The 26,799-nt window shown below is 39.1% G+C and overlaps 1 protein-coding gene across 1 annotated transcript in view; it reads right to left on the bottom strand.

The window, feature by feature from the left end:
* itfg1 (integrin alpha FG-GAP repeat containing 1) overlaps positions 1 to 26,799 on the bottom strand; it is a 137,880-nt gene that overhangs the window by 63,925 nt on the left and 47,156 nt on the right. Inside the window, exon 10 of the mRNA XM_061067927.1 lies at positions 16,926 to 17,077. Within this exon, the coding sequence (XP_060923910.1) occupies positions 16,926 to 17,077 (152 nt within the window). The remainder of the gene's footprint in view (positions 1 to 16,925; positions 17,078 to 26,799) is intronic.

Here is a 26,799-nt window from a genome sequence, read left to right as displayed (position 1 = left end):
CACTATGCGAGCCACTGTGGTGATGAACACAGGCAATGACACACAATCAAAGTCAAAGTACATCCTTTGGTTGTGTCATTCCTCCACACGGTCTGCTTGCCGTCACTCACTGGTTCATCCTCAATGTCTCTCCCTGGCTGTGACTGTCCCACAGACGGGTTTGCTACCAAGTAACCTTTCTTTTAGTCATTCCTCATTTGATTTTTTGTTCACAGCATTATACTACAACAGGAATTTACAAATTAGTTTGTTTTACAGCTAGGTTATACGCAACTTTAATTAGAAAAGAAAATCTGGTGCAAAAAGTGCACTACATTATCATCTCCATCACTTGCCTTACAAAGTATTAAGTATTGCTAGCAACTGCAGATTTGCGTGTATTGCAGGTCATAGTAAGGTTAAGTTAGTGTCGTTAGCTTGACAGTGAACAAGCTAGGGAACAATGAAGACTTAAATAAATTTGAATTGTTGAGTAGCTACGAACATGAGTAGGACCAGGAGAAATTTCACTGGTAAAAAGCACTGGCAAAGCTGGGTCTCAATCTGGGTGTAGGGCTTAATCCCCATTTGTCAGCACAATACTTTAACCCACTTTAATACACAGGGATACAAGACAGACTCATAGCTTTGCTGTCTTTAGCTACGCTAGCAGAATGGCCTCTGGGGTTGCAATGCAGTTGGACAGGTAACCAGTCGTGAATGACAACATATTTATCAAATGTTGTTATTCATTTAAAAAAACAGTTCTATTAGTTCTATTAACATTATCATGAACCTCAGCTGTACTTGGTGTTTATATACTTAATAATGTAATATGGTTAAAAACGTGGAAATAATAAAATACAAAAATCGAATTTGTGTTATTGTTATCGATATGCTAGCATGCTGACATTAGCATTTACCTCACTTCTCAACCCACTATACTAGTTAGAATTATTTGCTGAATACATGGTAAAGACAAGTATTTAGCAATAACTTACGAAGTAAGACCATTAAACTGCTTTTATTGAAGCATTTTTTGGGGGTTGGCCAGAAAACATGGCTCCATAATAAAGTCATACTTAGCAAAACCTCTCTGCCAACATGATGATTTTACTACATTCAGTACATTAACATCAGTCGTTCCCCAGCTCATGCTTTAGCTACAATAACTAACTTCAATTTACAGATACCTATGCCTTAATTTCTCAAAAGATCTTCCACAACAACATATTTGAATTTCAAAAAATTAATAGGATGATGATAAGGTGAATAACCAAACCAAGATTTCTTGAAAAGGGTTAGTCAAGTTTCAGCATCTTCAGCAGAACCCCCCACTACGTTTTCAAGCATGAGATTACTGCATTTAAACAATTTTGAAATGTTATGTTAAATAGTTGGTGGTTTTCTTATTAATTTAAGATATCGAATGGTTAATAGCACATTTTTCTCTAATGTGTATAGATATTTATTTCTGCTTTACATGGACTATAATGAAGCCCACATACCCACCTCTGCAGATTTTACTGTAATAGCTTGGAGGGCTGCACACTAGAACGTGGCATAATTATTTTAAACCTATCAACACTGCATTCCATTATACTCTAACTGAGCAGCTCCCTAGAAAGTGAATTTTCTCTGTTGGAATGTCATCTGAGGCCACACCAGCCTCTCTCTAAAAAGGTGCTTCTTGAAAAGAAAATAATGGAGAGGTCTAAAAAGGCAAATGCCTCACACTACTACGGCTTCCACCCTAGTATTAGCAACAAAACCGAGAGACAAACACAGCTGCCATACAGAGCTAAGATACAGAGAGAGATGGATTTTTGAATAGCATTGCCTAGCAACAGCCTGCTAAGCTCTAAGCAGTTCCATGGTCGGGATGCATACTGATATATGGAGACAAACACGCATAAGCATTCAGAGCAACACTAAAACCTAATGTGATGGAACTCATCACAAGGTGAAGAGCAGTGAGCTTTACATAACCAAGAATACCAATTGTTAGTCTGCTCTGATTAGGCACGGATTGGGGTGTTGTCCTGACTTAAACTTCAACTCTGAGTTTCTTACATGAAATTTGAATTTTGTAGAGAAGTCGACATTACAATACCGTCACGTTAACTGATTCCACTGCAAAAGAAAGGAATTAGTATTGTGTTTTTCAGTCACCCATATACAAGACTATATATAGAGTAGGAGACAAGAACAACTGAAATTGAATTATATTGACCAATAATGTTTAATAATAACAATAATAAGCATATTATTGAGAATATTATTGATATTGTATATTTGTACTGGTGTGGGGTAAACACGGATGGAATCTAACTAAGTACATTCACTTAATTACGGTATACAAATTTGACCGACTACATTACTTGAGTGTTGCAATTTTCATGTTTCTTTATCCTTCTACTCCAGGAAAATATGTGTACTTCTATCCACTTTTATTTTCTATCTCACATAGTTGCTAGTTACTGTACAAATTAAGATGTTTCCATACAAAACATATTAAGAGACAACAGTAAAATCCTGCTCTTGCATGAATGTGTGTGTACTAATTACAGAAACAACATACACAGAGTGCATTTATTGTGAAAATGGCCCGGTTAATGTTCAGCCAGCATTATTGAAAATTAAGTTTAAAATGTTATTGTAAGCAAATGAAGCCTGATTGAGCTCGTCAAACTTCACACAGGCATGTTGTTAATCTCACCAACTGATAAACAAACAACCACCTGTAATGTAAGCTGTATTTTTTGGCTGGACGTTTGAAAAAGTGACGGATCTGCTTCCCTGTCGCTGTGCTTCTAATGCTTCTACACCGGGCCTATGTTCTCAACACGATGACTGTTGCAGTACTCTTCGTCACTGCAGGGGGCGTACATGCATGTTTACGTTTGTACACGCCATCACATCACAAGCCAACATGACAACACACACAGCCCTCTGTTGCCCTAGGTTACAGCGTCTCACATCGGAGAAACATCTGATCTGGGATTGGACGTTTTAAGAAGCTGCTGCATCACATGGAACCGTTCTAACAGCATGGAGGAAAGAAACCACAGAAACTCAGTCAGTTTGCAACAGGGACTGGACTTTGAGAGTGTGCAGACAGCGAAGGCTGAACCTTAAGGAGACCGGAGAGCAAGGGTCGGGTGACAGGCAACAGTGAGAAGGGGCTGGGACAAGATGAGGCTGTGCTCTGAAGTGTCATTAAATGATCAGGAAACAATAATGTTGAATTTGTCTCAAACTTTTAAAAATCGTGTGAGTAAAACCTACATAAAAAGGTGTGTGAAGGCTATTTGTATTACCCCCTACCACAGCCCTGTGTGTGACTAGTTTCTGTTCGTGGTTGTTGACCCCAATAACTGGAAGTCCGAAAAGTTTAATAAATTAAGTGTAGATTCAGATCTGTATCATGAATGAATGATAATGATTGTGTTTGCCATACAATGATATGTACAATAGGTTTTTTGAGTAAGATTTCTTTTTTTGTTAATGCCTTTTGCTAAAGTTTTAACTCAATGCCCAATGATGACAAAGCAGAAAACATAAATCACAATACATTTCACAAACATTTCACATAAAGTATTGTGACCCTTTGCTATGACACTTGAAAGTTAGAGTCTATCTGTGGTAAACTCAATGTATTCCCCATGGTCTAGAAAGACACAGAGCTGTCTATATGCAGTCACACAGCCGACAAGACATCAGAGCAGGTGTGTGACTGACTATTTCATTAAATGTGAGCTAAATGTGTAAATGTTAACATAGTAGTACCTAATATAGGACCAGTGTCAACTATTCCCAGTATTTAAAAGTATATTTTCATCTGGTGCTTTCCATGTGATTCAATATTTTTTTTGGGTATTAGATAGATAAGTGTAGATAATTAAATTGAGGCCCAGAGAGTAAAAGAGTCATCACAAGATATAACGCAACAATAGTATTGGTCAGAAAAACAGTTATTACATATTTTGCCCAAATTCCCCAAATTTGAATTCAAGAGCAAATAACAACTACATTAGATCAAAACCTGGACTGACAAATTAAGTATAACACTGTACTTGTCCCACTAACCCCAGTTCTATGTCGGTGCATTGTGATGCAAGAATAAAGAACATAGAGGAGTGTCAGAAGCAGAACAGTCAGGCCAAGACTAAAATTGGTAACAAACTATGGGAACAAGCAGTGCACTGAGTACACAGCTGGTGCAGTCAAAAGGATTAAAAGGTCGAGTTCAGTGGGAGACACTTCTAAATCTCAATGGTCACCATCTTGGCTATGCATAGGAAACAGGTGGGGAGAATCATGTATTTCAAATTTGAGGAAATGGCAGCCAAGGAAGTACTCTTTAACGGTGGAGTAATGAAACAGTTCACAGACATGAATGTAAAACATTATTTTTGTATCATGTGAGCAACAAAGATGAAGGATGTTTTGGTGGGTAACAATCACTGTGAAATGTTGCAGTCATCACTTCCAAAGAGTGCATGACTGTGACTGATTTTGTGGGTCTAAAGACTAAGAAATTGATTTGAGTTTAGCTGCACTCTTCTGAAAAAAAAATCTATCTTTTCCTTTAAAAGACATGTTGCAGCATGACTTTTCGTCAGCAAGACCTTTGTTGTATTTTTTTTGCTGGGCAACACCCTGCAAAAGAGGTTAACCACATTATTCAATTACTGTCAGACACTCACTGACCTATAGCCTGAAGACATCTACACTTAAATGTGTGCTATGTCTGTGTAGGCACGAGTCTGTGTCACATCTCCTGAAGGCCTTTCCTGTCTTCTTGTTGATTTACACAACGTCAGAGACACAGAGTGACATCTGACCATTGCATCTTGATGGATCCAATCAGTACTATCCGTAATCCCCGGTTATTATTGGGATGTGCTGTCAGGTAGTGGTGTGAGATACAACAGAAATCACTTAAATTCGGCCGTCTCCATCTGTGACCTAATTTCGTATTCCAGAAATAGCTTCCTCTCACCACATACTGCTACATGCTACATGCACACTCTTGCCTACACACCCGCACACACACATGCACGCACAGCAGCCCAGTGGAGGGTGGAGTGTGACATTTAGACCATTTCTCCTGCGATAGGGGGCTCTTATGAAGCTGGGGTGGACCATTTCAACATCAAACACTCAAAGCCGGCAGGACGCTCTGTTCCCCTGAGGGCACTGGGTGAATGGAGTGTGTGTGAGTGTGTGTCTTCCAGTGAATTCTGGGCCTACCTGAGCAAAGAGAGTGGCTTTGCTGGCGGCTGCTCTAAAATATAATCTAGTATATAAAAACAGACTTGTAGTCTAACCACATCTTGCTTCAGGGAATCATTGCTTTAGTCATTGTCATCATAGCAGGGGACTCTAAAAAGCTGCAGGAGCTTTGTTCTCCAACTACGTCATTACTGACTTAATCTAATTTAGTCACTAATGTAGAGATCACACTTTGCTGTGCTGCTATGGAAATCACGCTGCATGCTGGGTGCTTCGTTTACCCAGCGATTATTATAATAGCGACAGATAAAGTGCTTCCATTTTGATTCTTTTCGATGAGCATACAACTACGATTACTACTGCTCAAAAGGCATTTTAATGTCAGGTGTAAATGGGGTACACAAAGAAATGCAGACACCAATATTGGTTACAGGAGAGCAGCAGACAGCACACAGCTTACTGTCTAATCCAATCTACATGACTATAAAGCAAAGATATCTTTCTCTTTGTGTAGGTCTGTTTTTGCTCAGGTATGTGTCTGACCTTCCTTCACATATTTTATTTATTCTGTTTAAAATTACAGGGACAATGCACATTAGTAAATATTTCTGTAAATGAGCCAGTTTAGCCATTTTGGATAATTGTCAACTGTAATCCCTGGGCAGGTGTGAAAACAGCTACAAAGGCCATAGTACATGACACATGCACACTTCATACGAACACATAAAATGTTTGAAAACTGGACATACGTAACATTTGAACACAAAACATAAAAGCACGCTAAGGCCACTTAAATCTACAATTTATAGTCACAAACTTGATTATCTTTCAACCATGATTTTAAGTTAATTTTAAATAAACAAAATATAACACAGTCTCTGATAGATGCTGGCAAACTGTTCAAAGTGTGAACTGCTCTAACTGAGAAGGCTGACTGCCCAAATTTCATCCCCCTAATTTTATGTATTTTATTATATCTCGAGAAGTGTTCTTCCTTTCGACTTCTTACTTGATGGGTTCATTGCTGTGGAATTTTGGCACGCAACACATTTACCATCAATTAACTTTGAATAATGGGCAGCTCTGCAGCAGTGGGTTGCAGCTTCAGGGCTCTGGACTGTGTGTCATGTTGACAGCCATGATCAGATCCGTGCAGCAGCCAGCAAGAAGAATATTTCATATGCCATGCTCTATACATCAATATGAAAGTGTTTTGCAAAGGACTCTGAACTTTACTGATAACCACTGTTTTGTTTTAAACCCATCCCTTTGAATAGAGTAAATTATTTCTTATTGTTTACTTTCTCAACATTTCGTTATGCCACTAGAGTCCAATTACTGCTTCCTACTGACACACTGAACAAACGAAAAGCACAACAGCTGTCCAGCAAACAGACAAATATCTGATAATCTGTGCACCTAAATCAATTTCTGAGTGGATATTCTGGTGCAATAATCATCAGTTTTAAAAGTTGAGAATTGAGAGTGAAATGACATTGTCAAGATTTCAGTATCTACTTATTGCATCTGAGTGTATTCATTGAGCATTTGTTTGGATGAATACTCACAGTTTGATAAAATGATGGGAAATGAAAAACAGATCCCAAACACATCCGTACTACAGAACAGAAAAGCAAAAGTAGTGCAGATAAGGTCTGCACTTGACAAAACATAAACTGTAAGCTTAATGAAATGAAGGACATCCTAATATTGACAATCTTTCGTTTGGTCTGAATGTTCAGACATGTCAGGGTAGCCTATCTACAAACGTAAAGTATAGGTTGACAGTGATGACAACACAGTGCACGTATGCCATACACAAATGTTGAGTCCGCTCCCTACATTGCTATGAAATCAAAACTAACCAGATCAAACGTAAACAATGTAACAAAGAGGTTTAGCATCCTATCCTAAAATTAAACACAAAGTCTATTTAGTTTCAGCAGTAAAATAAAGAAAATGTTTGCCTTACAGACGGAACGTAAACTTTATTGTTGGAGTAGCAAAGCTGCACTGCTCCGAGCAGCAGAGGAGGACATCAGTGGAACTTGCTCTTGTGTTTAGTGTGCATTCCTCATTCATCTGTCTGGATGAGTCAATGGCTCGCTCAGGGACACACATTATATAATAATCCTATAATTTCTTGTTCTGTTTCCTTTTCCTCCAGTGCTAGCGTTCACTATTGTTTTACCATTCTCTTAAAAAAGTGGAAAGCAGGGGAGAAAGGAAGCAATTATGTGAGGAAGAAAGCAACAAAGACCTATTATATGAACATCTGGGGATTTTGCTGACTTTTTAAGTGATTCCATAATTTATCTTCAGTGTAGACTGTGGTTGAATAAGTAGCCACTGGTGCTGTACGATGACTTGCTCCTCCAAACAGAACAGTCAGAAAATCAGTACAATCTAAAATTGTTGTCCGTTTAGGGAGCTCTCCTCCCTTTCTCCAAGCAGCTGTCTCCAGGCATTACAATATTTCACATAGCCTTGGCAACACAAACAGATATTTCTCCATCTCTCTCTCTCTGTGGCACAAATACTGGACATACACAGTCCCTCTCTCAATCCCTCAGAGATCCTCAAAACCTTAAAGGAGACTTAATTAAATTTAAAAGTAAATGGATGAGCAAAGATGGGGCTGTTATCTTTATTCTCAAGGGTGGCATTGTGTGTTTCCATGGAGGAGGCATCTCTTGATGTATTCAGGAAAACACTCTGATGATGTACTAATTTATGGGGAGGGAAAGAGAGAGGGAACAGGAATGTACACAAGCCTATTGATTTCCTGTGTGTCTGTATCTGTACAATGTAAGAGCAGGTGGATGGTGAGATTGTTAGTACGTTACTTTAAGAGTCCTCCGCTATGATGAGTTTTTCTCACATTTGTCAATTTAACAGAGCCAATATTGTAAAAAAAATGTACAAACGTTAAAGGGCACTTTTATAACTACCTTGGTCTGGACCTTCAGACTTTTCAGTTTGGTCTAAATAAACAATTGAAAAAAACAGATGTGAAAGGCGCTCAAACCTGTGATCTTGGTCCAGATCAAACTAAACTATCGTTTGGTTTGTTTTCGGTGTGATAACACTTCTTTGGATGGTTCATACCTTGAACCAATTGCTGGAATTGGAGAAAACATTAAAACAATAGTAGAAGAAAAAGAGGCGGGAGCCGCTCGCAGGTTTGTTTGAAGTCTTCAGCTCAAACAATGTACCATTTGTAATGTTTGAACAAGGATGTTCATTTGGTGCATTCAAACTACTTCTGAGTTTCTCGTCAGAGTTGGTGATGCTGGTAGTAAGACCAGAATGATCAAACAGAAGTCTTTTTGTTGAACAGATTTAAAAAAAAAGACTACTACCCACCGAAAAGACAGAACCCCAACGTCACACGCATGCAATTGTCCAAACCAATTAATATAAGGTATAGGTAGTTGCAGCCCACTTTAATTATGACAACAAGAGGCATGTATGTATGTCAAACAAATATCTTTAGTGCGCTCCCTAAATTGCAATGTCAAACCAACCGTAACAAATGTAAACTATTAATCATAGGAGCCCTCAAGAGCTTTTCGTGAGGAATCTTGCACTTTTGGACCTACTTTATTACTTGGAATGTTACAAATAATATGAGATATATACACATTATATATCAGAAAGGCAGCACCTTTATAAAAATGTCTATGTTACAGCAAAAGTGTATGTCTCAAGTTAGAATATGTACTGATCATGCAGTGAGAAAACCACAAGAGACACCAATACAGTAGCCTCATGGACAACATAGAATTCATTTTTGTTCAAACCAGAAACAGTTGGTTTTTTAAAATTGCAACTGTCATTTCCAACAACAGATAACACCTGTCTTCTATATGAGCGTTTGTGTAGTAGGTGGCATTTACCTCTAAAAGCCTGGAGGCAGATTTAAAGGTCTGATCAGTATTTTTCCTCTGACATTAGCCACTCTACGCAAGCTAAGAGAGCAGAGGGAGACAGCTAGTGCTGCCCACGCTTCGCATTCATCACTTTAATTCGACCACCAAAACAAAAACACTCCACACACTTCATTAGCAGAACAGTTTAACACTTCTACAACTGCAGCAGCACAGTGACTGACATAAAGCTCTCCACACCTGTATGCATACAAATGCCCTTTAAATATTGACATGAACAAACAAAACACTGAGGATACCTGTGGAACTCAACACCTACACACATGGACACACACACACACAGACACACACACACACACACACATTCTTTCATGTATCTTAAATGCACAAATTACACAAAATATGAGAGGTGGTGGTCGAGTAACAAACTTGCTGTTGCTGTTGAAAGAGAAAAACACAGATTCAAACTTCTTTATCTATATAGTAACCAAGATAGATTTATTTTCATTCTTTATCTGAAACAGGGCGTATGTGCCCTAATAGTATTTAAGCAGGTGGGGAAAATGTTGCTGCTGTGATTTAAATGCTTCCTGAAGCCAGAGCCAGACCACAGGAGATACGGCATGTCCAACAAAAATGTACTATGGTATTTCTGTTAAACTATATCTGACAATCAATAACGGATATGATGCTATCACAATTCGTGGGGGAAGATTTCAACCACTACCCCTCTTAACTTTCAAGGGGCACGATAACCCTCAAAAACAAGGAGCAAGGTTAGGGGTAGGGAGGGGTGAAATGGGATTACACTGAAACAACCACTGTAGGTTTTAAATGCCTTCGCCACATAGTTACTGTCTCCCCTTTAATAAACCACTGGTATGGATTGTATTAACATATTGTGATTTGTGTTAATTTATTACATTTTCAAACAGTAAATTAGTTGTTACCATATGACTGTCTGTAGTAATCAGAGAAATTATGCAATGAAGGAGCTTGTATCACAAACATCCCACTTCCTCTGATGTCCTAAGGGGCCAAACTCAAAGAGTTACATTCCCAATCTCTGCAATCAGGACGATTTTTCTGGGGATATTAGAGCTGCAAAATATGGAGAAGAAAACCTCCACGACAGCACGTTATACATTATTAATTAGCTTTAACTATTCAGCCGAGACAACAAGACACTGCTGGAAATAAAGTAAGACAAGCATTAAATTAATGAATTATTCTTTCCACAATGGAGCACGTTGGCACAGCCTATTTCTATCGCGGATACCAAGATGACGGTAGCTGCAACAGATAAACCAGGAAAATAGAGTGATTTAGAATTCCAGCTGCTGAGACATAACCACAATGTCTCCATAGAAGGGCAGGAGCTTGTCATTACTATGCCATGTTGCCGCTCACTGACTCATACACTTTGAAAATTGTCTCTTTGAAGGTTTCTGATGATGGGAGTGACAAGACAGCGAGGGATGAAGAACTGCCTGGAGCTGGTTGCCACCAGCCTCCAAGGCAATACCCTGAGGCTAAAACAAACAAACCATATCCATATTTTAAAATAAAATCAAGGCAATTTTTGTTTTGGAATCTACCTACTAATTTCACAATCTGTCAGTATGTATCTATGTATACATATCTATATGTATGTGTGAATATCATATCTCCTGAGTCCTGAACCCTTCATCTTAATGGCTTGACACTTGGTATCTGAATTCTTAGTGGCCCAGGGAAGTGAATTGATGAATTTTGTGCATATTCTGTTCAATTTGAATTAGAAATCTAGTAAAAACCGGCAACCAGCACTCTGTAGCAGTCGGTAAGGGGCGGGGTAGTGTAACTGGAGGCTGAGTTGAACATGTCTTTTTCTACATCCTCAAATAAACTACCGCAGCAGTTGTTAACTGGGTCAAAATTGTCGCCAGACACTAAATACATTTTTTTATTTATTTAGTGAAAAGCATGGACTATTAAATCGTAATTGCAAATAAGCCAGGTAACTTCACTTTGCACCAAAGAGTGTTTATCAAAAGACCTGCCCAAAACGACGAGGAAACAGACAATAAAAAGTGACAGTATATTGTAGAACGGTTTGAGGAGGACACACTAATGACAAGGAATAATTCTAAAATAGCTCCGGAGCAGTAACACAGGCTAAAAGAACAGACCCTTTGAAAGAGGCAGGTTTAGGACAGGCAGTGAAGGATTACTAGTAAACATAATGTAGTTTGATGAATATATCTTATTTACACTGACATCGAGTAGTCTTTTCTGAATGTGCTGCAGCTGTCTCGAATGAACAGTGGTTTGTAAGCATGCTGAGTTAAAGGGTGTTAAATCATTGTGTAAGGCATGAGCGGGTAATGAGACAGCTATGGCCTATAGTAATCTGTTGGTCTCATCTGACTGGTGGTCATCTGCCAATGTTACAGGTCACTGTGAATGATGACAGCCTTGGCTCTTTAACAGTCTCCGATCTAGGAGGGGTGCTGATCTGCTGGAAAGGGAGATCGCAGGGAAGGTGATCTAGCAGCTGTTTTTCTAACACTTGAGAAACACATGGTGATGTTCACATTTGACACAAGCATACGCATGATTATATCGAAGTTGCTTGCGGCAAATCGCACATTAAAGCTGACCTATGCACCTTTTAATCAGTGTATGGATGCCACAGTGCAGTGGGGGGGAAAAAACGCATGATTGCAGCTGAAGATAATCCCATTCTATAAGAGCTTATGTCTGACACATACAATCCTATAGCGCACACACGCACGCACGCACACACGCAAACACACACGTCATGTGAGAGTGACCCGTAGTTGATGTTGTTCCAAGAAAATGCTGTTATTTACTGATGTATCAAAAGCACAGCAGCAGGTGCAAGTGTTAAATACTCTCTCAGGACAACTGCACCTCATACTGTCCTGGTCAAAATGATTGGCACCAATGAATATCATTTACATAAATCACAATATCTCCAATTGGAATGCAAATTAACCTATTTTATATAACCAGACTACCAGAATATTTTTGTACAATGCCCAAGGTTGCTAAAGAAAAGAAAAACAACAAAATTGAATTTGCCTTATAATGATATTATGCAAACAGAAAATGTGCCCTGGACACAACTATTGCCACCCTTCATTAATATTTGGTTACAGAGCCTTTGGAAGCAATGATAGCCTTCAATGTTTCTTATAATCAGCTAGAAGCTTTCTGCATCTCTCTGGTTTTAGTCTCTGCATTTAAGCTCTTTTAAGTTGCAGGAGTCCGTTTTGCATGGCAGATTCTGGAGGTTCTCAATGGGATTCGGGTCAGGACTTATTGCTGGACAGGTCAAAACAGTCGATCTTTCCCTTTAAATCCACCTTTTGAAAAAGCAAGATGTGTGCTTTGGATTGTTAGTCCTGCTAATAAAGTCCCAAGACCTTCACCTCACACCTAGTTTTCTGATGGCAAAAAACACATTTCATTCTTAAATGCCTTGTCTTTTCATCATTCCTTTGATACATTTAATGCCTTCAGTACCACAGGCAGGAAACCAGCCCAACAGCACAATATAACTGTTTTAGCATAGGCAGGTCAAGTTTGCTTTTATCTATCAATAGAACATTATCCTAGAAAGACTGTGAGTTATCTATGAAAAGGTTTAGCAAACACAAGGATTTTTGTGTCTTCTTGTCAGCCGTGGTGTCCTCCTCACATTTCAACCATGGAGAATGTTTTGGTTTTCTGAACGGAGTATGTAAGAACTGAAACCATTAAAACAGATTGTGCCGCAGGTCAGCTTGAAGCTCTTTAGATGTCTATAGTATTTTCCTTTCAAACGTCGAGTTTTTGATAAGAGTTTATGATTTTCTGTCTTTTTATGCAGTGAAACCATAATTTATTAATTAATGCAGATCATGTGAACGCTGAAAATAAATATATCTTCCCCAAAATGCCAATTTTATTTTTTAGCAAAAACACCTATAAGAGCTACTTCCAGCAAGGAACAACGGCCTAATTTTATTTGGTGTGATTCACCCCAGTGCTTAAAGCCACCCCAGTGCTTAAAGTCTTAAAAATTGGATGGATGGTTAAAATGGTTTCACAATATTGGATCTGCTTACCAGACCCATTCTCTTTTTGCATAATTTATTGTGATATTGATTCATTTTTAATCGGATTTGCCAACCAGTGTACACTCAATAGGCCAGAATGTGTATTCTGTTGTTTGCAAAGACTTTTACTAGGTATCAGCCCCTCTAGCATCAATTATAGTTTCCAGGTTTCTTGGGTAAGTCTCTACAAACTTTGCACACGTGGATTTGGGCAGTTTATCTTTATATTCTTCACAGATCCTCTCAAGTTCCACCAGTCTGGAAGGGAAGCATCTGTGAACTGTCAGACTCTCCACAGATATTCTATGCAGCTAGGCTTTGACATTTCCACTCACGGAGAAACGGAGTCCCAAAGCTACTCCAGCTTGTCTTGGCTGTATGCTTTAGGTTGTTGTTTTCCAAGGTGTACTGTTGATCTCTCTGTATTTGGCTTCATTAATCTTTCCCTCACTTCTGACCAGTCACCTTCTTCCTGCCAATGGTGAAGTTCCCCCATAGCATGATGCTCAGACTGCCAATACTTGAATGCAGCAATGCCTAGAATGGCCAAGTGAGGAGCAGTGCCTGCTGTTTGCCTGACATAAACTACTGTGAAAGACCCTGTGACCAGGATCTTTCTGACCCAACTCAGATTGAAAAGATGGCTATATCAAGGAAATGTATTATATGTTTAATATAATTATATATTTGAAAAAAAAATTGCAATTTTATCAATTTAGAATGAAACCTATAACACAAAATCTTCATAGAATAAGGTCTGAATAGTTTCTGAAACCAGAGTTTATCTTGAATCATCTGTACATACAGCCGTTCATAAATGGTTATCTATTGGTATGTTTGTACATGTGTGCTAATGTGTATGTGTTTAAGGTGTTGTACAGAAAGTATAAAAATAAGTAGGGTAATCAACCAAAATGTATTAATAAGATAAATAACACCCTATATGAGGCAATATAACTAAAAACACTGGTATATGTTTCAGTTGTATCCAACAAACCTGAACTGTGTCAGAAAATAGTCTCTTAAATGACCTCCCAGCTCTCTATTTATTCCTTCTGCTCTCTCCATCTGCTCATTGTTCCATTGATTCCACCCAATTAATCTCATCTCACACCCTCTCTCCTTCCGTCTTTCTATTTTGAACACTTAAAAAGGCATTTGTTTTGATGATGGTGACGCAGACTGGCAGGACTTTTATCTGAAATGCAGCTATAAATAACTACTTGGAAGGACGAAGGAGAAGAGATGGATAGGGAAGAGAGAGAAAGAAGGACAGGGATGGAGAGGGAGTTAAAATAGAGTGGAGGGCTGTGCAAATATTTAGTAAGCAGAGAGCATTTGGTTAGAAGGAAATCAAAGACAAAGCGAAGGCCGGTGCATGACAAAGTGTGGAGTGCAGCTGAATCCAAAGCAGGCAAGAGGACAAAAGGCATTTTTTAAAATGTCTTTAGAAAAACAAAAACAAGCACATCTCATCACTAAAACACGACCCCGGAAACATTGTTAATTTGTAGATCAGAATTACTGCGACTGAATTGACTTGTTGGAGCTCTATTTAATTTGACTGCTCTTTAGATCAAAGAAGTTGCCATTTAAACAGACGATACCGTTGGAATTCATTCGCCTTGTTCTGGTGCACGGTGGTAGAAAGATGTCTGGTTTTACTGCCTCAGGGATTCAAACCGGAAGGCATCTAGGGATAGTCCTCTAACCTTTGAAACCATTCTTCTTTCTCATCAACCTGACCTTTCCTCTCTTCATCCCTTCTCCCTCCATCTTCCTCTTTCCTCCATATGCTGAAGATGTGATTTTGAATGTTTCTGTTGGAGTGCCACAATAATGACAGGGCCGAGTACAGGATTAAAATGGTCGGGCTTAAAATGAAAATGAAATTGAGAAAAGGGATGGAATAAAGGGTGAAGCGATAGCTTGTGTGATTAGAGGTCATTTCTAGATGAGGATGACCATAAAGAGTTAAGCCTGACCAGACTTACAATGATTATATAGAGAGTAGACAAGAAAGTAGGGTTCTGATGCATGTGTGTGAGTCTTTTGAAGCTCTTAGTCAACATCTTACTATTTCTGACAGAGCAAGCACTCAAACACTCTCTAAGATATGCACACACATACACACACTCGGCCCAATCAGTATGCACAGACAGCCTTGACCCTTTTGGCTATCTTATCTTCATCTCTGGGGCCAGATAATCCACATAGGTCCTTCAAAAATAACACACACCACACACCACGCACACGCACACGCACACACACACACACACACACACACACACACACACACACACACACACACACACACACACACACACACACACAGACCATGTGCAAGTGTCCATGGTGGCTATGTCCTAGCACATGCTGTAATGATTTTTTTTATAGGGCCACCTTATCAGTTGTCATGTCCCTAGACTGAAGAACACCCTCACCTTAGCTGTCCCTGTTGGTGCTCTAGTAAACTGGATGCAATCACTACTTAATTATACTACAATGTCACAGATTCTGATTGCAAATCATTCTAAAATTGTTGTTTTGTATTGTATTGTGTTCTGCATTGTGTCATGAACGTCAGCGATTATATAAATGTATGTCTTACTTATTCTTTAGCTAATATCTTAAGGTTTATTGATTGAATCAATCTATTGCTTGAAAACGACTATAAATATATGTATGTTCTGTTTTATTAAGAGTTGTTTTTATCTTTAAAAATAATCTAAAATGGGTAAAGATGAATCAATCAAATTTGATTTGTACAGCCCATATTAACAACAAGATGCGAGTTCCACTTCCGTTAATCCTTTCTACAGCGAGAAAAACAAACATAGAAACGTTAGCGAGCCACATGTGAGGAAACCCTCTCCCAGAACGGAAAGTGCAATAGGTGTTGCATGTATAGATAATAATTATTTTCTGCCCATGTGTATCAGCATTAAAATGTGCAGCCGAATGGAGAGTCAACTGCTTTGTTAAGCCTAGCAACTTATACTGAAAAGTTTAAAACACCACATCATTGGGGCGACTGCTGGTAATGAAGACATGTACAGTAATTTCACAGTAATTTAATGAGTAAATCCGCCCTGCATGTGTCATCTCGTGGAAAAAAACACATTTACAGTTCTGAAAGCCATTTAAGTATGCATTTTCAGTTATTAGGTGTCCAATCAATTCAATTTTGTGTTCAGCTGGAATACTATAGTTAGTATAATCTCATCAAAATGGGAATGTTACATGACAAATTCATATGATGCTTACAAATGAAGCCAGTGTTCATGAATGCTGAGAGAACGTGGATTTGCATGAAATCCATGATTCTCATGACATCAGATTCCTAAAACTAGGGTAATAGCATTGCAAATGATGTTTGTATGGAACTGTGTTCTACATATGCAGGCCCTGGGCCGGCACACACAGTGATGGCTCCTGAACTGAGGCATGGTACTGGAAAGATTAGTTGGAGGGGGGGTCAGGGACCTACTTGATCGAATTCCAAGGGAACCCCAGCCAAGTAAGGATTTCAGCAATATCTCATTCACTTAGTAGACATTACAGACTTTTAAATTAAGAACTTACACTAACTTGTTATGTGTATAAGCCAAAATGATTACGAGACACCTCACCAACAAACACGACCCAATTTGAAGACTTGTGAGAGAAAATATTAAGGCTTAGGTGAGAGTGTGTGCATATTTTTCCCTACCTTCCACTGGTGTTGCGCAGGACCACCAGGGCATCAGGGAAGCCATCCAGGTTGTAGTCCCCAAGGTGCAGGGCCAGGGGTTGGATGGGGCTCCCTGGCACAAAGCTCCAAACTGTTTCCCTCTGCTGGAAATCTGACAGTATCGGTACCCACTGTAACAACATCAGCGAGAAAATAATGACACTGATCAGAATTCACCTGTACAACACAATAATAGTGACAGTAGATGATGATAACCAAAATTAAGAACATCTAGAACCCTTTTAGTGAGCATAGGACAGCAAAAGCATTGTCAGCCTCCGATTGGTTAGTAAGGATAAGAACATCAGAGTAAGCCTGTCAGAGACAGAGTCCGCTTTAGTCTTCCTGAAACAAGGGCCTGCATATGAAGAAACAACCATGTGCCACTCCCTGAGTGCTGCAAGCCAGCAGCTCGGATAGTGAAGATAGTTTCGCACCCTCATCTGTGGGCGCTTCATCCCCGCCAGGGGTCAAATAATTATCTGTAGTCAAATAATAATTTGACTCAAACACAACACTCAATTGTCTATTTCACAGCATTTACTGAGAGTCCAATACTTATCTTAACTTTTAAAGCTTTTACTTGAGAAGTAAAAGCAAATATTATTTGCTGAAATTTACTTGTAGATCATCAAATCAGCAACTCCTCTCCTTAGTGTTTTTTTCCCAGGAAAGAGCAACATATGACCAAATTTGGCAGAACAAATCAGAAGTAAACAAAACATAGTTGAAGAAAGTGGTCTAATTTCTACTTACACCAATATCAAACTACTGCTGCATTACATTCATATGTGTTAAGTTAAATTATAATCATAATAGTCTTGCAGGTGCCCTGTGTGTGGTCATAGCACTGCATCAGACAAAGGTCCTGAAGAAGCCCTCAAACTCGTCTCAACAAACACAAATACAGCATCTTTCCCTCATCATGACAATTTAAGTGTTGAGGTAATAGGGCCTTCAAGGGGGTTCTTGTTCTAATGCTACAACTGACTGATGTTTACAGAGGGAAGTAGTCAAGGTGAGGAGGTACACGTAGTAAACTCCATAAAAACAAACAGCACGCTGGAGACAGCACTTTAAAAGACCTCACTGAGACCATTATCACCTCTCACTTAATATGAACGCTATTTCACCAAGCAGCTGCATCATTTCTCAAACACACTAAAGGCTTAAGCCTTAACTCTCACCATTTATGTCATACCACCTTTCTCCTCCACTGTGTCTTTTGCAAGGTAACAGAGAGAAGCTATTCTTTTTCATTTTGCAGGAGAAAGATTTTACGGCCCATTTTTTTTTCTGTGAATTAATTTTAATAGAGTTCCAACCATCGGCGGGTATGCTAGTCCCCTTGCTTTCATTAGTGCCAATTCAATGAGTTGTTATCCAACTCCTGTGAATTACATATTGGAAAATACAAGAGAGGGACGTGATACCAGGAGAGAGACAGAGAGAGAGAGAGACCATTATCATTGCTAATTCACACAGCAACCAATCATAAGTAGCAATTCCGAGGAAGTGTGTCTCACCATATGGTACAGTACAGTCAGTTTGGTCCATTAATTGTTTCTCAATAGTCTAACAGAGTCTACTTATACTCCAGCTCTGAGCACATACCAGTGTGTTGGGCTGGGTCGGAAATCAATGCCTTGTTCACTCATTCACTGCTCATCAAAGAATAGTCACTCAATTGTAAACTTTAGAATGAGAATTTAATTGCATCTCAGGCGCTCAATAGTCACTATTTACGGTTTTATTTTAGATTTAGTAAGGCGAGCTATAGAATACAACATATGGCCTTGTGAACTCTTCAGCAAGGTTTTACTCCATTTTACTTCACTTAAACCGTGTTGGGCACAAGTCCTTCTCCCAGTGGCATTCAATACATTCATCACAGCAAAGAGATCACTAACGACTTGTCACAACAAATACCAGAAGGGGGTTATCACTGTGGATGTGTGTTGGAATATTTGGTTGCAACAGTTTGACTGATAAACATACACTACTAAATTAGTCAAGTCATGGAGACACAACCGTGTGTGTGTGTGTGTGTGTGTGTGTTGTATGTGTATCTTCGAGGGTCATTTGGCCAGATGCTGGAGATTAAATGTATTCATGAATGTTAAACAGTGAGAGCAGGTGCAGGGGAGAGTCTCCAGAGGGAACTCACCAGAACTGCCACTAATAGCTCTTAATAAGACCAGCATGGCTGAGAAAGACAACCACAGTCTATTATCAATTATTTTGACAATTATCACACAAACGTGATGTCACACATGTGGGTAACCTCCGAACCAGCTGTGCAAACTTTATGACCACAGGCCCTGATGTAGAGTTAAATGTGGCAGCCATGGTGGTGAGGCTCCAGCAAATCGAGGAACCTCAGATTCAAGAGGAGTTATGCAGGTTCCATCCTGAGAGTGCTGAGGGGATCAAGGGCGTTTGACCATTCTGTCCAAATTAAAAATAAATAAATAAATAATTTGTGCAGTAAAATAATGGCTGTGCTACCTACGGAACCCTATAAAGTGTGCGGGATAGAGTTGCTGCTCCTTCACATCACAAGTTTAAGTTGGTCGGGCATCCGATTAGGAGTACCTGGTGCTTTTCAGAACTAATTTGAGGGGTTATACATCTCATCTGGTCTGGAAATGCCTCAAAAGAAAGTCTGGAATTCCCTGTTAAGGTTGCTATTACTCAGCCCCAACTTCGGAGATTCATATAACCTTTTGATTAATCAACACAATAAGGATTTTTGGTCTGACTCAGCCACCAAGAAGGTTTTACTGAGACATTGTAATAATTACACAAGTAATAAAAAATGGTGTACTTTGAATAAGAGGAAAATAATTCTGACATGATATTCTGTACCATCAAAGGTTTCTTCAGAAATATATTGATTCATATGTATCAGATTTGTTGATTTTATACCCAAGATATATCCAGACATTGAACCTATTTCGCATTTAGCATGCACAACACACTTTTCAGTTGTTATTTTAAATGGCAGTACAATTTAAATGACATAAACCTAAGCTCTAACAATCATTTTTCTTGATGTATTATAAAGAAGGGGTGTAGTTAAGCTCCATGAATTGAAGAGAGTGACTTGAACTGAATGAGGTAAGTTGACAACAATGAATATGCACCTCTACATACAGATGGTGTTATATAAACAGTTGCAGACCAAGACCAAGGTTGAATCTTTTTTTTCATGTTTCGAATGAACTCAGAACTTGAATTAGACACTAGAGAGTCAAGCTGTCATTTAATGACTGTTGAGTGATGTGGAAAAGCAGTTTTAGAGGAAGACTGTCTGCCATATGGGCATTAAGCTATAATATAAGGATTTGATTAATCCAATCAAGAGTGGATAGGTGTACTGGAAATGACCACAAGTGAGGACACCCGAGTTGCGGACGCAGGCAATTTTGTAGCCAGCAATCCCAATGCTACACATGGGCACACATAAACATTTCCATTTGCCCACACTGACATGGGAGGAACCATTATTACACAGTTAAAAAAAAGGTTCCAGGGGGAAATTAGTTAATCTCAGTTATTTATAGTTCAGAGTGAGGTTCCATAAACTTTATTAACTCTGAGAGTAACCTACAAGAGCAAGAGCTGGGGAGAGAAAGTAATACAAGTTATGCGATAGGAAAGGATTGGGTGAAAATTAGAGACACGCACCTAGTTTGAACGATACATTACTGTAGGTCCAAGTGACGGCTCATAATCCAAACTACATTTGGATCCACTCCGAAATCCAGTATCTCTTCAATATAATAAACTAAAGATAGGAATAACCATGGCATTCCAGATACGCTAGCTTGAAGAACTGCAGATATATGTTGATCTCATAAATACCAACTATTCATTAGCTATCCTTTAAGCTGATATTTTCACATAGCAGGTGGCCATGTTTTCAAAAAGCAGCAACATCTTCAATTTCTTTGCTCTTCACAAAGCACATAAATTCACTGGCGAGTTAATCTTTAAACTGATGTCCTTTGGTCTGTGCTCAGTGCTGCCGTGATGTTCTCTCTCAGGACAGAGTGAGGCCTTTGCTGGCCATCAGTTTTATCAGCAGACCGCTGTGCTAGTGTTTACCCTGAGGCAATCAGTGTACTGTCAGTTGCCTTTTTTTCTTAATGCTGATTACAGGAGGAGAGAGAGTAGAAGTGCGGAGAATAACAACAGCATGTAGTGAACAGTGCAAAAATATAGACAAACACACGCAATGAGTCAATTATGCGTCAGGTTAAATAGATGTCTGCTCTGGCACGGCAAGATAGTTGATGGTATAAGTAATCTTTAGTCTCTAAGTAAAAGTTTATCGCTGCATTGCAGCAAAGGGAAGAGGTACAGGTAAGAAGATGATGAAAATAAGTTGAAAAGAGAAGAAATGCAGCAATTATGGTGGTGTTTTATTGAGCACTGCAGCCTCACAGCACTAAGGTTCCTAGTTCGGATCCTGTCTGCATGTTCTCCCTATTCTTTAGTGTGATTCTCCCGGTACTCCAGCTTCCTCCCACAGTATAAAGCAATGCAGATTGGGGTTAGGTAGTTTGGAGGATCTAGGTTGTTTGGAGGCTCTAAATATGAAGTGTAAATATGAGTGTGAATGGTTGGTTCTCCCTGTATGTTGGCCCTGCGATATGCTGGTGACCTGCAGCTCCACCCTTGACCCTTGAATGGATAAGCTGTGTAGATGAGGGATGGATGGATGGAAAGGAGAAATGACCAGGTAGATCAAATAACCTGATACAGAAACAATGATACCCAAACTATATGTGAACATACGCATTTGTATTCAAACATACAAATGAGAGACGCTTCGTCAGGCAGGAAAAGAAGATTAAAGGAATAAATCTTGTGGACTTTCAGGCTTGTGTTGTGCCATTCAAATATCTGCTAGCCCCGAAATTCATATTTGACTCGAAACAAGGTCATTTACACCGTGTTTGAAGCCTTAATGTCGACCAGAATATTTAAAAAACCTTTAAAACATGGTGTAAATGAACTCTTTAGAGGCGAATATGAATGTCGGGGCTTGCAGACACTTGGATGACACCACAGGGGCAGTAGGGAGGAATAATATGTTTTTTGCTGTTCCTTTTTTTACGTCTGAAGATAGCTCATATATCGTAATATCTTCAGTTGTATTTGATTCGGCTGCTATACTGTTTACCCTTAAGACTCCAGCAGTTTTTTGTGGACTCAAACACTACACCCACCCCTCCATCGGCATAGGGGTGAGTAGATATTGATTGAATTATCATTTTTGGATGAACTATTCCATTAAGCTTCATACTTTAGTATTGTCTGTCTTAAGGTAACTGATGCATTATATTGTTTACTGGCAAAAATGCTTGATTGTCTCTCTCAGATATTACCTCATGACAATAATAGGTGATGATCATGTTGTGCGAACATATGGCAGAACAAAAGTAGATGATTGAAGACTTAATTGTGGGTAATTAGCAGGTCACAGCAGCAAATTGGAAGTCACAAGATCAGTCTTTCTCAACCGAGCAGAGGAGGGAAGTATTAATCTACAGCACTTTTCCCTCCAGCAAAATGAGCGTGTTTACCCTGTTTTGTTTTTATTGCTCAGCAGTATTGTGTGGGGACTTTGGGGCTGGGGGAATTATATGGGCTTTGTGAGGATATTAAAGGTTTCTAATCTGATCAAATCATTTTTTATTTGTGAAGCTGCAATGGATAGCCAACCTGACACAGGAGCTCCTTAAATAAGTCATGAAGCAGTGACTCCCTCCCCCGTGGCTGCAGAAGATTTGACATTTAATCAGTAGATATTGCAGATTATTTCAAGAATGTCAAGTGTGTCTCTTTGCAGATTAATCTGTGGCCAAACGTCCTCCTCGTCAAACAGAGTGCTACTTAGTCTCAATAATTCGATACTGACGTTTGTTGGTTCAAATGTCAACATATTAACATTTTGAGAAACAAGTATGAGTGTGTGTGTTGATGTGTGTTAGTGCAGAGATCCACAGGACCTAGTTAATGGAGATGAAGACAATGATGTGATTTGCACTTGCGAAGTGATCTGATACCTTTAATGGTTGTGAGGAGAAAGATCCTGCATACAAATGGGTTTTTATCAAACAGCAGGAAAACCCAGAGTGTTTGCAGGCAGCTCATTGTGGCCCGTGCTCGCATGCAGATACACACACAAACCATGGAAGCCTGTATATAGAAGCACACATAAAAACCAGGAGGGGCACAAACGCAGACACCCTCCCAGCCCAACATCCCTTTCCTGGCTTTACTGACGACTAAAGTGAAAAAGCCACGGCATGCTCAGAGACTCCCATTGATTCAACTTGCTGGAGAGAGATCGCGCTTCATTAGGCCAAGAAATTAAAATGCGGGCGGCCTGTGGTGGAGGTGGGAGGTGGGAGCTGCGTTTACGGTGCAATGTGGGAAGGTGCTGTAACATCAGCAGACACCACGGCTGTCCAAGGCAATAAAATAAAGGCAATAAAACAGGCATGTAATGAAGCAATGGCTTTTATGATCCCAGTGATATAATGACTGTAATGCTCATCACATTAGAACTGGCACTGAAAGACAGCATGGGCCTGAACCAACGAGTGCGTGGGGAGAGCACACGACTGCTTCTCAGCAAAGCAGAGGTTCAGCTATATTCCTGCTATAAACTTGGCGACCGAATGATATTAGCTTTCATAATGGGTCTATATGTATGTAATGATAGTTTTTTGGGGGATACAGCGTCTGAAATATTTGACAATATATTATGGTTTGCAAGTACAGAATTGGCTACACAGTTACGCAGTATTTATAGTAGGAGTTGATGCAAGTATCCTGAAATACCAAGGCACAGATAACAAATATTGAAATGTTATAAAGAAACTGCGACAGTTACTACTAATTCCACAAATGTCTGTCTGTATCTGGAACACATATCTTATTAATTGTTCATGTTATTGGCTCCACACATTGCTTACTAACTTCCTTACTTACTATGTCCTCAGATAAACTATATATACATATATATATATATATATATTGGACTGACACAGACTGACCCGTGACGGGTGCTGAACTCCGTCATGGAAACAGCATTCATAGATTTAGCAATTTATTTTCAAAATCAAATGTTTTGCTGCAAGGCCTTGAATTCAGCTGAATTACAGAGCTTTAATTTTGAAAATCTGTGAATTTGGGACTGGAGATCGTGTAGCTTGCTTAACAGACCTCTGAAATAGCTAATATGGAATGTACGAAGAAAATAGCAGAAGTTGAGTCAATCAGTCAAACTAATATATATATCCATATTATATATGTAAACGTAAAACCCATAAATAGTAATAAACCAAACTGGTTGTATTTTACGAAAAACATTGACTATAAAATCTTTATTGCAGATAAACCAGGTACGATGTAAATAACATTTTCTAACTTCACTCTGCACCATAGACTGTTTATAAAAAGCTAGCACAAAAACAATAAAGACATTACAGTATATGGTGGAACTGTTTGCGGAGAACTCACTGATGAATTGGAATAATTCTGAAGTAGCTCCAGAGCTTTAGCACAGGAGAAGCAAACAGTCTATTCCAAACAGGCAGATTTTTCAGCAGGCACAGCACTCTTTAGTTGGACAGAGAAAATATAAACTGCTCTACGTGGATGTTCTTTCACGATAACACTTTGTTAGTCCGACACTAGCAATTCTTAAATGTTATTTTGGGAACATGAAAATGGATACAAGAGTTTCCACCTTTTTGTTAAACTGAACTAATCACTCAATGAATTATCATCAAAATGTAACTATGCCCCTATTCACTCACATTGTTGGACAGTTCCTTCAAATGGCTCATCTGTTTCCCCAGTCCAGCTGTTTACTGTTTGTTTCTCAAATTAGATTTGTTGCTAAGCATGTGTCCAAATATTCAACAGCACATCATTTTTTAATCAAAAAACTGTTCATCAAATCTATGTTCCAATCTCGTCTCATAAAACCCAGCTGGTTATTTAGATTCACTTCCCATCTGTATTAAATGACACAGGGTAAACCAACTACACAAAAATGGCACTGACAGGTCCTTAACCACATAAACCACGAAACAGACTGTATTTTATTACCAGGTGGAAATAGGGCCATAGTTTGTCCATCAAAACTAAAAAAATACAGTCAAGAGCCAATGATGGAGCGAGACCATATGTCTTCCTGTCAACTGGGCAGGATGGGGACGCTGCTACCTGCTGTCAGTGTCACCTCTTTGGCCACTGACTGACCGGCTGACTGGGATGACTGGGAGGAAGCTGTCTGGCTCATACTGGCTGCCCTTGCACTGTCTGGGCAGCACCAGTAGGCATCTGGCTCAGCCTTTATAAGGGGCGGTATGTGTGTTATGCATGAGTGCATTGTCAGGGTTTTACCAAGAGAACAAATATGCAAAGAAATGTGCATAAAAAAACAATGCTAAGGGAAATTGAAAGATGCCAAGAACAGAATTGGTTGACTCAATATAATGAGTTCTGTTTGTTAGAAGGAAGCATGGCACGCATTATTAATGGAAACAACCTGCTTCTCCAACCTATTGATAAGAACATACAGTGATATTAAGGACATTAGTTTGTGTGTAATTACTTTCCTTCTGTCTTCAGACACCACAAAATATAGTCAACATTAGCAAGTACAAAAGAACATTAACAACAACCTGGAAGCTTGTCAATGTTTCTTCCTGCAACAGAGCCAGGGGATCTGGCCTGGAGCCAACCATTGGCCAATTTTGGTCACTCAATGCTGGATGGACTGTGTTTGAGAAAGTTACGGTCCAAGACCTTTGAATAGTAATGTTTATTCTATAATTAAGCTATGACGGATGAAACCTCATCTGTCTTTAAGTTTTCCAACAAAGCAAAAACATGCACTGACAAAGTTGATGTTGAGGGAACTTCACTGGTAGTATATGTACACATAGGAGCAGATAAGGTTCACTTGATTGGTAGTTCATTCCTGGCAAAATTTCTTAACTTGACTATGCACTGTATTATGGGATAAAGAAATTAAATACAGCAGCAGATGTTAGTGTGCAAAGGGAATGAGAGAAAACAAATCCAACTACGTAGATGTGCTCCGTGTTCCAATTATTGCAACATTAAGTAAAAGTTGTTTGAGAATTTTGTCATAATTCTACTACTTATATACATAATGGTCAATAGATCCTTCAGCGTTGAAAGATATTCTTTTGAGGGGCCTCTGTGTTAACTGTTGTAAGATTAGATACATTATTCTATACATTACATATTTTACTTTAACCCTTTGTGTTTTGTGCCGATTTGTGTCTCCATTTATTGAGTGGCTCAGATCAATTTCTAGAACATGTCAAAACAGTATATTCCAATATTCTGCAATGTAAAAAAGGAAGACACCTGTTCAAAGTTAAAGTCTGAATATGTGTAAATCTAATAGAATTTAAGAAATAGACAATGGATAATTATTAGGTTAGATAAGATTAGAAAACATTATTTGTAAAGCCTTGTCAGCAAAGGTTTAAAAATGCTGATACGTTGATCCGCCTTTGCCCAGCTCTGCAACATAAATATTCCTGTGCTGAACTGGAAAAGAGCCAAGAACCTGAAATATACACTGACAGGCCACGTGCCCAGACAAATTCATCGCTTATTCTTATAGAAGTGCTCTCAGACATTCACCTTTTTTTTATATTTCTATGTTACAATTTCCTTGACAGATGTAACGCCCTGTGGCGGTATCCAGTTGCATTGCAGAACATAATAGCATAAAGAAGGGGGTCCAGAGTCCAATAAATGTGATCAGTCTGCGTCTGAGACAAAACAG

Source organism: Limanda limanda, chromosome 3 (assembly GCF_963576545.1).
Source record: "Limanda limanda chromosome 3, fLimLim1.1, whole genome shotgun sequence".
NCBI lineage: Eukaryota > Metazoa > Chordata > Actinopteri > Pleuronectiformes > Pleuronectidae > Limanda > Limanda limanda.
The sequence above is the reverse complement of the archived record's forward strand: the minus strand, read 5'-3'. Positions and strand labels throughout refer to the sequence as shown.